Below are 12,624 nucleotides of genomic sequence, written 5' to 3'. Positions count from 1 at the left end.
AGAGACAGCCTGGACAATTCCTATTGGCTTTTGAAAGCCAATAGAATTAGACTCTATTCAAAAGAGTCTATTCTATTGGCTTTCAAAAGCCAATAGAATAAAAGGGAGTAGCACAGCTAAGGAAAAGGGGGAAAAAAATGGCAGACTGCGTTGTTTGGCGACCCCTGTGAAATGGTCGTTTGACCCCAAATGGGGTCCCGACCCACAGGTTAAGAACCACTGCTATATATGAAAGGCAGAGCAAACCTTTTTGAACAAGACTTATGCTCTGTTATTTTACAAGCATTTGTCTATTTCTGTGGGGAAAAAAACAAGAGTAACTGAGCCCAGGATATAGGCCTAGAACAGGGGTAGGCAACCTTGGCTTTTTTATGACTCGTGGACTTCAACTCCCAGAATTCCTGAGCCAGCAAGGCTCAGCATGGAAACCTCTCCATTTCTCCTCAGCATGGCTGGCTCAGGAATTCTGGGAGTTGAAGTCCACCAGTCATAAAAGAGCCAAGGTTGCCTACCCCTGGCCTAGAATGAGCGAGAGGCCCTTGGACTCTGCTGCCTTTCTTTAAATTTGTAAACTTCAAAGCTGCACTAGTGTCACTAGCACAGATGACAACAGAAAAATCTGGAGAACAGGAAAACAAAATAAAAAGCCTGAATTCTGTTATCATGATATTCCTGTATTTATTTCTTCAAAATATTTATAGTCTGCCTGGATCTTAGACATTTCTTACAGGACATCTGGTTTGTGCATCAAATAATAGCCTTTACGTATGTGTTCTGTTTCTATATTTTACTCATTTCTCTTAAGAGTTCATCCATTCCCCCCCCCCCAAAAAAAAGAAGTGATGAACAAGGCAGAGACTTCCTGTAAGGGAAAAAATCCCATCCTTACTAAAGAGTCAGAACTGAAGAAGCTTCTTGGATGAGAAGCGAAACATCTTCAAGGAAAAACAATGTCCAGTTGCCTTTTGAAAAAGCACCTTTGGGGCAACCCATGACCTGGATTATTGGGAATCTCCATAGACATCCTTACCACAAACAAAAATAATTTCAGATGAACTTCCAAGCTCCCACACATCACCTACAACTAGATACCTTGCTACAGGCTGGACTATTCCCTTTCCCCCTGTGAAGATTTGCATCAAGAGATATACAGATGTTCTCTGAGCCCAGTACTATGGCACACAGCTTCTGTTCTGTTCAGCAGTTAAGAGAAATTCGTGTGAATGGGTCCATTCAGGAGTGTGCTGATTGCCCAACTCTCACTCTTTGCTGGGCCTGCCTTCTCCAAGCGCTTGGATACTGGCACCATCTGTAGTGGGCTTCAAGGAGCCACAAGAACGGCGTATCCTCTGGAGATGTGGATGTGGTGTATGGGCATGACAGGACAGTTCCTGCAATTATGAATAAGAAGGCAAGGAAAGGGTCTTGGCACAAAGACTGTCCAGAACAAAACCAAGTTGGTTTTTTGGTTTTCTACCATAAAAATCCACTTTGCATCACCAAACTCTAAGATCAGAAGTGTGCATGGAGATTTAAGAAAAGAAGAGGTGGGATCTTAGTGAGGTTCTCTCTGGAGAACAGGGCATTCCAGACTAGGATTAAGTCCTTCAGCAATCTGCTCCAGAATAGATCAATTGAGTTGGGACAGGCTCCGGGGCAGTGTCTGTTTCCTCATCTCCCCAGAAATAGGTAATTAAATTGTCAGAATCCAGAATAGTGGCAGGCATAGTGTTCGCTTTAACCGGGTTAAAGGGGACCCCAGGATGTGCTTTGTGATGGTGCCTAGCCAGATGACTCCGTTGAACGTAGCCTTTCTCACAGTGGGAACACATGTAGGGCCTCTCTGCCTGGTGGAGCATCTGGTGCCGGGTCAGCGTTGACTTGACGGCAAAGCTCTTCCCGCAGATTTCACAGTGATAGGGCTTGTCTACCATGTGGATTCTCTCGTGACGGTAAAGCTTTGACATAGAACAGAAACCTTCCCCACAGACCATGCACTTATAAGGCTTCTCCACCCCATGTGTTCGCAAGTGCCTGTTCAGACTCCCACTGTGAGTAAAGGCCTCCCCACAAACGGGGCACACGAAGGACTTCTCCTCCACCGGAGGAGGCACCGGGAAAGGGAAGGGAACCGGGACTGGGTATGAGAAGGCATCCTCCCACAAGTCGCTCTTGAAAAGGCCTTCCTCTCTGTGGCTTCTCTGGTGCCGAGTGACGCTTGTGCTACGGGTGAAGCTTTGCCCACAGTCGGGACATTTGTAGGGTTTCTCTCCCGTGTGGGTCATCTGATGGGTAAGAAGGTTCAGATTCAGGCTGAAACTCCGCCCGCAGTAGAGACACGAGTACGGCTTCTCCCCCGTGTGGGTGCGCCAGTGTCGGGTCAGGGTGGACTTCCGGTTGAAAACTCGGCCGCATTCGGTGCAGGGGTACATTCTCCCATCGGAGTAGAACTGCTGCTGGAAAGATGCTTCAAAGACATCTCCAAGACTGTCAAGGGATGCATCCCAAATCTCTTTTGGATAGTCACCTTGATAAATTGCTGGTTTAAACGGGCTTGCCCAGACCGGATAGTCCTCCGGTCCCTGGGAAAGGCTTCTTTCCTCAGGATCGTCAAAAATGGTAAAATGGAGCTCTACCTGCTGATCAGAGCTCTCTGGCTGGAGAACTGACCGCTTAGCCTCGGCTTCTGGTCTTCCTTCAGCTGGCAGAGATTCCTTCACAGCGGATGGGGGCTGGCCAGCTTTCTCACGCCACTGAACGGACCTATCCCACTGCCGCTCCGGGTAGCTCACCTCCGGTGATCCATCCCGTCCTATCTCACTGGCACAGAGTTTACCTTCGGAAATGCCCCCTTCGGATTCCTCCAGAATGGTGAAATGAAGCTCGACCTGCTGCTCAGGACCGGGCTTAGGGTACATTTCCACGCTTCTCTCCTGGGTCCTCCGGTCAGGTTCTGGGTGTAGCTTCTGTATTTCCGGCGAGGACCGGGATTGATCAGAATAAAGTAACTCATCATCCGGATCCAGTGGACAGGAGCTCTCCGAGGGCCGTAGCCCTGCATCGATCTCAGAGGGCCAGAGTTTCCCCTGCGAAATACCCCCTTCCGATTCTTCCAATATGGTGAAATGCAGTTCAACTCGGGGTTCAAAGTCCTCCTCCTTCGCTTGCAAAGTCTTCCCTCCTTTGGTGTCCTTCATTGTCCCATCACCTGCTAAGAAGAAAAAAGAAGAAGAAGAAGAGTCCAGATATGTCAGCCTTTTGAGGCAGCCCAGACCAGGAAACCAAAGGTAGGAATGCTAATACGGGAAGTCCTCGGCTTGGGACCAAAATTTACGACGATAAGCAAGGTGGTTCTTAAGGAGGGGGAGGGGGGGAGTTGCCCCTGAATTTAGGACATTTTTGCTACGGTTATTAAGTCAATCACTGAGGTTGTTAAGTGAATCACGTTGTTAAGCAACTCTGCCTTCCCCCATTGGCTTTGCTGGTTGGAAGCCAGCTGGGAAGGTCGGAAATGGTGATCACCTGACGCCAGGAGGCTGCAAAGGCTGTCAGTACATAATTTAATCATGTGACCAAGTGGATGCTGTGACAGCTGTGCTAAGACTGGCTGGGTCATAACTCACTTTTTTTTTAGTGCGGTTGTAACTGGGAACGGTCACTAAATGAATGGCTGTAAGTCAAGGACTACCTGTACTACTTTTATTGTAAGATTATACAGTAACAAAATTCTGCAAGTCTGAATGGGCCTCTCCCCTCCCCGCCTTTGCATTCAAGAGAAGCCAGGAGGGTTAACTCTGAGATACTTTTTCAAAGTACAGGTTGTCCTCGACTTACAACAGGTCATTTAGTGACCATTCAAAGTTGGAGCAGCACTGAGAAAAGGGACTTCTCACCGTTTTTCACAATTACGACCTTTGAAGTATCCCCAGGATCATGGGATCAAAACCCAGATGCTTGGCAAGTGGTTCATCCTTATGACGGTCGCTGTGTCCTGAGGTCATGTGGTCCCCTTTGGCGACCTTCTGACAAGCAAAGTCAATGGGGAAGCCAGATTCACTTAACAACCATGTTCCTAACTTATCAGCCATGGTGATTCACTTAACAAATGTAGCAAGAAAGGGGCAAAACTCACTTAACAAATGTCTCACTTAACAACAGAAATTTTGGGGTCAGTTGTGGTCGTAAGTTGAGACTACCTGTACATTCCTGCTCTGGACTCTGATTTCTCTTATCTTACTGTTGCCTTGGCTGTGGCCCTTATTCCAGATTATTCTTATGGCCCATTACAACAAAAATCAATAGTAACAAATATCACCCTACATTATTAACACACACACAAACACCATCAAATGGTAAACCTTCAACATCTAGAAGGGGACTTCATTTAATTGGAACCCAACATGTATTGGGGGGGGGGGGAGTTAGGCCTGAATAAGTCTTCTGAAGGAAGGAGAATTGGGGGAGAATTAGCATCCAATTGTCTTTCCTTTCCATTTTCAATATTTTTGTTGCAGTGGTCAGTATTAATGTGAACTTCCCAGCCCTCATTCTTTCTCTGTTACAAATGCCAGGATACACACACACATACACACACACAGAGAGAGAAGAATCTACTGTTATTTACCCCTCCCCCCCTTTTTTATAAACAGTTTTTCCTAATTTTATTGAACACAGAGCATACATTTTCTAAGTGTTTCTTGGAAAATGTCCTTTGGTTCTTCTACTGCATATACTGTTACCTATCTACATTTGAACAGCTGCTGTTCTGACACAAAGGAAATGAATAAAAATGAAGCTGAATTATTGTGTTTTCTATAAGCTGTATCTTGGGTCTTGAAATGACCACTCCAATTCAAAAATAGCAAAAGACTTAAAAAAAAAAGACCTAAGGTTACACCTTTATATATCCCACTTTTATTTTTATTTATAAATAGCTCAAGGAAGCAAACAGACACAATTCTCCTTCCTCCTCCTGTTTTCCCCATAACAACAACCCTCTGAGGTAAGTTCGGCTGAGAGAGAGTGACTGGCTCAAAGTCTCCCAGTCAGTTTCCGTGCCCAAGGCGGGACTAGAACTCACAGCCTCCCAGTTTCTAGCCTGATGCCTTAATCACTAGACCACGGGTAGGCAACCTTGGTTCTTTTACGGACTTCAACTCCCAGAATTCCTGAGCCAGCCATGCTGAGGGGAAAGGGAGAGGTTTCCAAGCTGAGCCATGCTGGCTCAGGAATTCTGGGAGTTGAAGTCCACGAGTCATAAAAGAGCCACGGTTGCCTACCCCTGCACTAGACCAAACAGAACGTATCAAGATATTAAACTGTTAACAACAGATACTACCCTGGATCTTAGCCAACAATGTATGATTTATATAGCTGCCATTTCACTCAAGAACAAGATTAAAACACAATCTCTAAAATAGCCCCTCAGCATCCAAAGATAAATCACCCCACTCACCATGAACACTGTAGTAGCAGAGATTATCTACTGACTTGAGCAAGGAACAGCATCCCTGCCATGAATATAGCCAAAGCAACCTTACTTTCTCTCCTCCCTTTCCTTATTTTTTATTAGATTTTCTAATCCCTTTCCTACTATTATTATTTTATAAATAACTCAAGACAGCGAACATTACCCCCCCCCTCCTCCTATTTTCTCCCTAATAACCCTGTCAGCTTTCATGGCTGAATTGGGACTAGAATTCACAGTCTCCTGTTTCCAGCTTGGGGTCTGAACCATTAAGCCAAACTGACTTTCTTATGCCACTTAAGCAAGCATATATATAGAATGCCATTGCACAAGGCAACACATTCCTTCCTTACAAGGATGTAATGCTATAAAAGCTTTAGTCGTCACTGTGATTTATAGCCTGATACCTCAAGAATTTGGTCAAATTCCTTTCAGGCCTCCTAAATTGATGGCTATGCCTTTATCTTCTACAGCAAATTCCACAGCTCTCTGTTCTGAGTCTCTTCCATCATGTACATTTACTAAATTTCAGCTTCTAATATTAGAGAGAAGACTTCCCCCCCATTTCCTACTCTCTCTCTCTCTCTCTCTCTCTGTGTGTGTGTGTGTGTGTAGAGGGGGGGTTTACACACAGACATGATTTCTAATGTATGTATTTGGGGGAGAGGAATGTGGAACATGGTGGAAATGTATACAATTAAGCATAGAGCAAAAATAATGGTGAATGTTTCTGTCTATTTTGTAACGGAATTTGGTGGAGCAGAATGAAAGACAGAAAATGGTAAATTAAGGACATATATTTTAAAAAGTGCTTCTTTGTGGGACACATTAACACACTGCTTCCATAAGGTGGAGTATTAGCTGTCAAAAAAGATATCACCAATAAAAGAGAATATTTGTAGCTCAGGGTTGAAAATGGGGGGTCCTTGGGGCTGAGTTTGGTTGCTTTTTTTGCAGACGTTTCATTACCTATGTAACATTGTCAGCACTAGCGTCAAAGAGCACCAAGGACCCCTCAAGATGATGTTAGCTACAGGAACTTGAAACCTCAGTGTCAAGGTAGAGAAGGCCCTTTGGAGATGGAAAACAAGGAGTGATTGCCATCTTCAAGTGTAGGGAATTCCTGGAAAGAGCTGGTTGGCCACTCTTGGAAATGAGATGCTGGATAAAATGAGCCCTCAGTTTACTCTATGAAAGTTCTCCTTGTGTGGCCATTATGGATCATGGAAACTAAAAGAATGGCCCTCTTGAGGCTGCCATTCTTGGCGCAACAGTTTCCTTCACAGACTGACACAAACTATCCTTGCATAGAACAGGAGAAGTCAACCACAGGCTTGTATCCATCTCAAGTTTGATAAATGGATTTGTTTTGGATGCAGCATGCATATACTATGGAGTAGAGAGTTGGTCTCTTGACAGAAGGCCACCTGAAGAGACCAGAAGCATTTGAAATGTAGATTTACAGGCGGCTGTTACGTATAAGCTGGGTTGACAAGATCAGAAATGAGGAGGTGATAAGCCGCCTGGGAAAGCCAAGGGAAATCATCAAAACTATTAAAAAACAAAAATTAGAATATTTCGGACACACGATGCAACACCCAGAAAAATACATCATACTCCATTTAATCCTCCAGGGAAAGATTGAAGGCAAACAAGGTCCAGGCAGAAGAAGAACATTGTGGCTTCAAAATCTAAGGGACTGGTTTGGACAAAACTCAGCAGCACTTTTTCCTGCGGCTGCTGATAAAAACAGGATCGCCAACATGATCGCCAACATCTGATAACGGATATGGCACAAGAAGAAGAAGAATGCATATATTAACTTGTGATATTCCGTCGTCAACCAATGTTTTGCAAAATTCAACCTACAAAAGATTTCAAGCGAGGTTCAACTACTAAAGCATCCAGAATCAATGCACAACACCCAGGATTTCAATTAGGAATGAAGGCTAGGATTTTGGTAAAAACCATCAGCAAGAGGCCAGGGAATAAAGGTGAGTAGACCTCACTGATAAGAGCATGTCTTCCTGCATGCAAAATTCCCAGACTGCCTTTAGAGGCACAGAACGTCAACTCTGATTAACTTCACCCTGCTACATGTGGTGAAGATTGCATTATACAATTGTTCATTGTGAACACAATTAAGTTTTATTCTGTAGAAAATTCAGTCTCTGCTGCTGGAGGACAGTTGCTAGATAGGTCAGGCACCATCACACAAGATAGATAAATAATAATCACCTTGTATTAGGGTCATTACAGGTAGTCCTCAGCTTACGATGAAAATTGAGCCCAAAATTTCGATTGCTAAGCAAGACAGCTGTTAATTGAGCTTTGCTCCATTTTACACCCTTACACTCTACATTTGTTAAGTAAATAACTGCAGTTATTAAGTGAATTACATGGTCATTAAGCTTTCCCCATTGATTTGGTTGTGGGAAGCTGGCTGGGAAAATTATAAATGGCGATCACATCACTTCAGGACAATGCAACCGTCATAAATACATGCCAGTTGCCAAGCTCCTGAATTATGATCACGTGACCATGGGGATGCTGCAATGGCTGTAAGTTTAAAAACTGGTCATAAGTTATTTTTTTTCGTGCAGTGGTAACTTCAAACCGTCACAAAACAAATGTAAGTAGAGGACTACCCACGTTGGCACCTTGCTATCAGACTTGATGGATTAAACAAAAACCAAGTATATTCTTGACAACCAACATAGTGAATCAAGGCCCATGTTTTAATTCACTTTACAGAATTTAACATTTTTCTTAAATGTAGTCTACCAAAAGTGGGACAGAAACCCATCCTTCTTCAAGCAAAAACTGTGCTTTAATTTTTTCCAACCCATTTGTTCTAGAGTGCTTTCCTGGACCTTAGCATGATGTAAAAGCAATACCACAATGTTTAGAGCTAACTTTTCTTATGCTGACTTACAATATGTAAAATGGCACAGATGTAATACAAAATGCTTTTGTGCACCCTAGTCTAAAATTTATCTCCCAAATTTATAATCCTAATCCCATTCTATCATTGGCCAGGCAAGCGGTTTTAGATAGAGCCCACTTCCTTTTATTAGCAATCTATTTGATTCCACAACTGTTGTCCATCTCATGCCAGTCTCAAAATCAACTACCCACCTACCCAAAACCTGAATGCCTCATCCTGCATGAAAAACTTGTTAATTAAGCAGCATTGTCTCAAACAGCCTAACACCAGCATGCTAATGACATATTTTACATAACAGCACAAGATTTTATACATCTTCCAGGCAGTGGAGGGGAGAGGTAATTAAAAGGATCCTCCAGGTGTGTTAGCTCACAATTCCCAATTTGCTCAGACTTATGACATTGGCTGGGGATATCTGGAGGTGACCCAATTGGAAAACATGGCCCTAAACTTGGGAAAGCATTAACTTTTAATGTTTTTTCCCATTATCCAGGGATGTTTTTTTTCTTCTTGTAAAAAAAACAAACAAACAGAATCAGGCATCTGCAAAAAAGATTTTGCCTATCTTGGAGAACTCAGGTCTTATTTTTAAGACCATGCACACATATACACAGTTGAATTTTTTAAAAAAAAATCATTTATAATAACCTCAGCGATCTAGCAAGATGCAACATCTAAGTAGCTGTTTTAAGTTTCACTTTTCTGTGAAATATGTTGTTTCCATTATACCCCTTTATCTGACAAAAGTAACTCCAGTCCTCCTCACAAACCTACTTTAGCACCATCCCTACTGCCTTCCTATTCACAGTATAGGGAAATTCATGCATCCCCTAAAAACGAGCTTACATGTTTGAACAAGAAACTTCATACCGCTAATGGATCAAATAAACCCCATTTCCTAGTTTGGACAATACTGCATCCAAGTTAATAAAGCTAACCCAACTGTTCCATGTTTTCTACAGTAGTTGCTGCTTCAAGATCATTAACTGATCTAATTAAATGCCCTGTGCAAAACAGCACTATCATCTTCTGCAGTAGCTGTTTTTGCTGCTATTTTTCTTCCCCAGAGAATTGGCTGGTGCAAAACATAGGTTACTCCGCTCCAGCTTCACCTCCCTGGAGATTTGAGGCTGCAGCTAGACCCATTTCTCAGATTTAAAGGGACAAGACTCTGGGATGCCACGCTGGGGGAAGAGGTGGGAAGGAGCAGGGAGGGGGAATCTGATACAGGCGGGCAGAGCTTTAAAAATTCTTTCCAAGAGGCCCCATTTGAGTCCATTACTTTAAAAAAGAAGAAGAAGAAACCCCAAGCTCTTTCTCCAACCAGAAATTTGAAAGAGGGAGGAGGCGCTTCTGACTCTTTGGAAAAACACCATAAACGGGGATAGGCGGTGCGTGCGAGGAGGAGAACCCACTTTCGGCCCGGCTAGAGCAACCGAAGCTGCAGGAGCGGTTCCCACGCGAGACGGCGCAGGGCAGCACGTGCGCCGGGCCCCATCTTCCTCCCGCGGGCTGGATGCCCACCCCTTCTCTCTGCATCCCCCGAGGGCATCTGGCTGGGCCAGGAGGGGAGGCGGCGGAATGGCCGCAGAGCCTGGGCGTAGCCCCCGTGGATCGTTTGGTGGGCCGGAGGGGAGTTCCCACCTCGGTCGAGCAAAGGGAGACAGAGAGAGTAGCAAGCGGAGGCCGGAGGACCGAGATCGCTCCGCTTGTCGCCAGCGGTGCCGGTCGCCGATCGGAAAGGAGGCAGAGCTGCTACTGCGGCTCTCCGGCCGAGCTGACTCCCGCTGATCCGGATGCAGCAAGCGCCCGAGACAGGAAACTCATCCCGGCCGACGCAGGGCGGAGAGAGACGAAGAGAAAGCGCAGCCCTCCGCTCGGTGGAAGTCGCCGGAGCCCTCTGGTGGCAGCGGAGCACGGCCTGAGCCGGGTGGGGAGGGGCTGGAAAGGGGGGCGGGCGGCAGTTCACTTTTCGGCGGGAACCGGCAGCAGGCAGCCATCGCGCTGGCTTTATGCCAGGGCTTGCTCCCGGGGCAAAGTCCAGAGGATCGGCCGCGAGCGCGCAGCTCCCGATCGTTTGAACGCTTTTTATCTTCCAAGGAGCAAATCGATCGTGGGACTGTTTTTTTTTCTTCAAGGAACGTCTTGCATGACCCTCCCCAAAATAGATGGAAATCTGATTAGCATCACGATGTTAACAGTAGGCATATAATCTCCACGTGCATTAGGCCGCGTAGTTAAGGACTACACGCAAGGATAGTCAACCTTGGCTCTTTTATGACTCGTGGACTTCAATTCCCAGAATTCCTGAGCCAGCTTAGCTGGCTCAGGAATTCTGGGAGTTGAAGTCCACGAGCCAAGGTTGACTACCCCTGGCTACAGTACGAGGGACTTTTGCAGTGGCACCTCGCATTTAGGATTGCAGCATCAGACAAGTGGGTTACTATTCCTATCTTCAGTTTTGTCCTAAAAAAAAAAAATGGTCCACCTCCTTTTCCCTCCAAATCTAGATGATGTTTCAGAATAATCCCGGGGTAGGTTAGACACAGGTGGGATTTTGACTTAGTTCGCTGCACACACCTATACACGAACATCTAAGACATTTCTTTCCTGACATAAGTCTTAAGGTACTATTATAGTTGTGATAGCCTTTCTAGACTTCTGATTTGTATAAAAATGAAACATGCAGCATATGTAGGATTTTCTTTAACAACAGAAATGTTGGCAATACATTAAAAAAAAAGTTGCCTGAATAAGAATACATCTGCCTGTGTTTAAAAGGTTGCAATGTAGACATCAGACAAATCTCATGAGAAGGATGCACAAACATTGCAAAGGAAGTGCTTAACAAGTCCATTGTTACATGACATGTATGCTGCAGACAAGACATCTGGAAAAACGATTTTGCATTAGAGATTTAAACCTAGCCAGACAAGGCACTTCTTCGGGTACTTGAAAGTCCTAACAATTGAAGCATTTTAAAGAAAAGAACTAACCCCTGGAAAATGAACAGGCAGCCACAAACTCTTTTGAACTCGGTGTGAACTTTCAGCAGACATTTTCTGCCCCACTTAAAAGGATCCAAGTCCAATGCAAAGGCGGCCCTAAGTATATATGGCATTGCAATCAACCACCTGGACAGTGACAAAATGTTACCTGGCACCAACGGCTCCATTTGTTGTTGTGGAACTGCCTTCTTTGCCCAGGGGCATGTGAATAGTTTTCTGTCTCCCATTCGAGATGGTACAAATGATGTGATCGACATAACTTATTACACTATCATATTTACTGGTTTCAGTATTGCTAGGACCTCTGGTCACCTGGCAATAGCATGAAATTGTATGTGGAAGGATTGAGCAGTGTCCTTCCAGAGAAGGATAGAAGCACCTGTTAAAAAGGTGAATCAGATCAGATCAAATGGCAAAGCCATGCACTCCCTAACCTCATATTGTGCACAACAGAATAGAATAGAATAGGAATAAAATAGGAATAGAATAGAGCTGTAGATCTTCTAGTCCAGCCCCCTGCTCAAGCAGGAGAACCTATACCATCTCAGACAAGTGATTGTCCAGTCTCTTCTTAAAAACTTCCAGTGATGGAGCGCCCATGATTTCTGGAGGCAAGCTGTTCCACTGGTTAATTGTCCTCACTGTTAGGAACTTTCTCCTTAATTCCAGGTTGCTTCTCTCTTTGATCAGTTTCCAATCATTGTTTCTTGTCCTGCCCTCTGGTGCTTTGGAGAATAGTTTGATGCCCTCTTCTTTGTGGCAGCCTCTCAAATACTGGAATACTGCTATCATGTCACCCGTTTCTTCTTTTCTTTAGACTAGCCAAACCCAAGTCCTGCAGCCGTTCTTATGTTTTAGTCTCCAGGCCTTGGGTCATCTTAGTTGCTCTTTTCTGAACTTTTTCCAAGGCCTCAACATCTTTTTTGTAGTATGGTGACCAAAATTGGTCGCAGTATTCCAGGTGTGGTCTCACTAGGGTTTTATAAAGCAGTACAAATACTTTGCATGATCTTGATTCTATGTTTATACAATCCTGGGTTGCATAGAAGAGGCATAGAATCAAGATCAGGCGGACCAGTGCTGCTATGAGCCCACAGGCAGAGAATGAGAAAGCCCAGGTTTACTGTGCTTAACCTGGTGAGTGGAGCACATGTTGTGATTATTAACAAAGCACAACAAATTCATGAACTTTGCTTTTCAAC

At 44.5% G+C, this 12,624-nt stretch overlaps 1 protein-coding gene across 1 annotated transcript; it reads right to left on the bottom strand.

The window, feature by feature from the left end:
* Positions 1-661: 661 nt before the first annotated feature.
* Positions 662-10,299, bottom strand: LOC120311107 (zinc finger protein 572-like). Its single transcript, XM_039350270.1, has 2 exons — positions 9,830-10,299; positions 662-3,211 (listed from the first exon to the last, which is right to left on the bottom strand). Exons 1-2 carry the CDS (start codon positions 9,951-9,953, stop codon positions 1,608-1,610), a joined length of 1,728 nt encoding a protein of 575 aa, XP_039206204.1. The 5' UTR covers positions 9,954-10,299; the 3' UTR covers positions 662-1,607.
* Between the last annotated feature and the right edge of the window lie 2,325 nt (positions 10,300-12,624).

The sequence above is a fragment of the Crotalus tigris genome, unplaced genomic scaffold (genome assembly GCF_016545835.1).
Source record: "Crotalus tigris isolate CLP2741 ecotype Arizona unplaced genomic scaffold, ASM1654583v1 scf7180000018317.730465, whole genome shotgun sequence".
NCBI classification, from domain to species: domain Eukaryota; kingdom Metazoa; phylum Chordata; class Lepidosauria; order Squamata; family Viperidae; genus Crotalus; species Crotalus tigris.
This window is presented reverse-complemented; position numbering and strand designations above follow the sequence as displayed.

Excerpts from the sequence above, each read along its gene's own strand:
- LOC120311107 (XM_039350270.1), bottom strand. The coding sequence starts at position 9,953 with ATGCAGAGAGAAGGGGTGGGCATCCAGCCCGCGGGAGGAAGATGGGGC. Across the intron at positions 3,212-9,829 it reads TTGCTCTAGCCGGGCCGAAA|CAGGTGATGGGACAATGAAG; the intron begins GTGGGTTCTCCT and ends TTTTCTTCTTAG.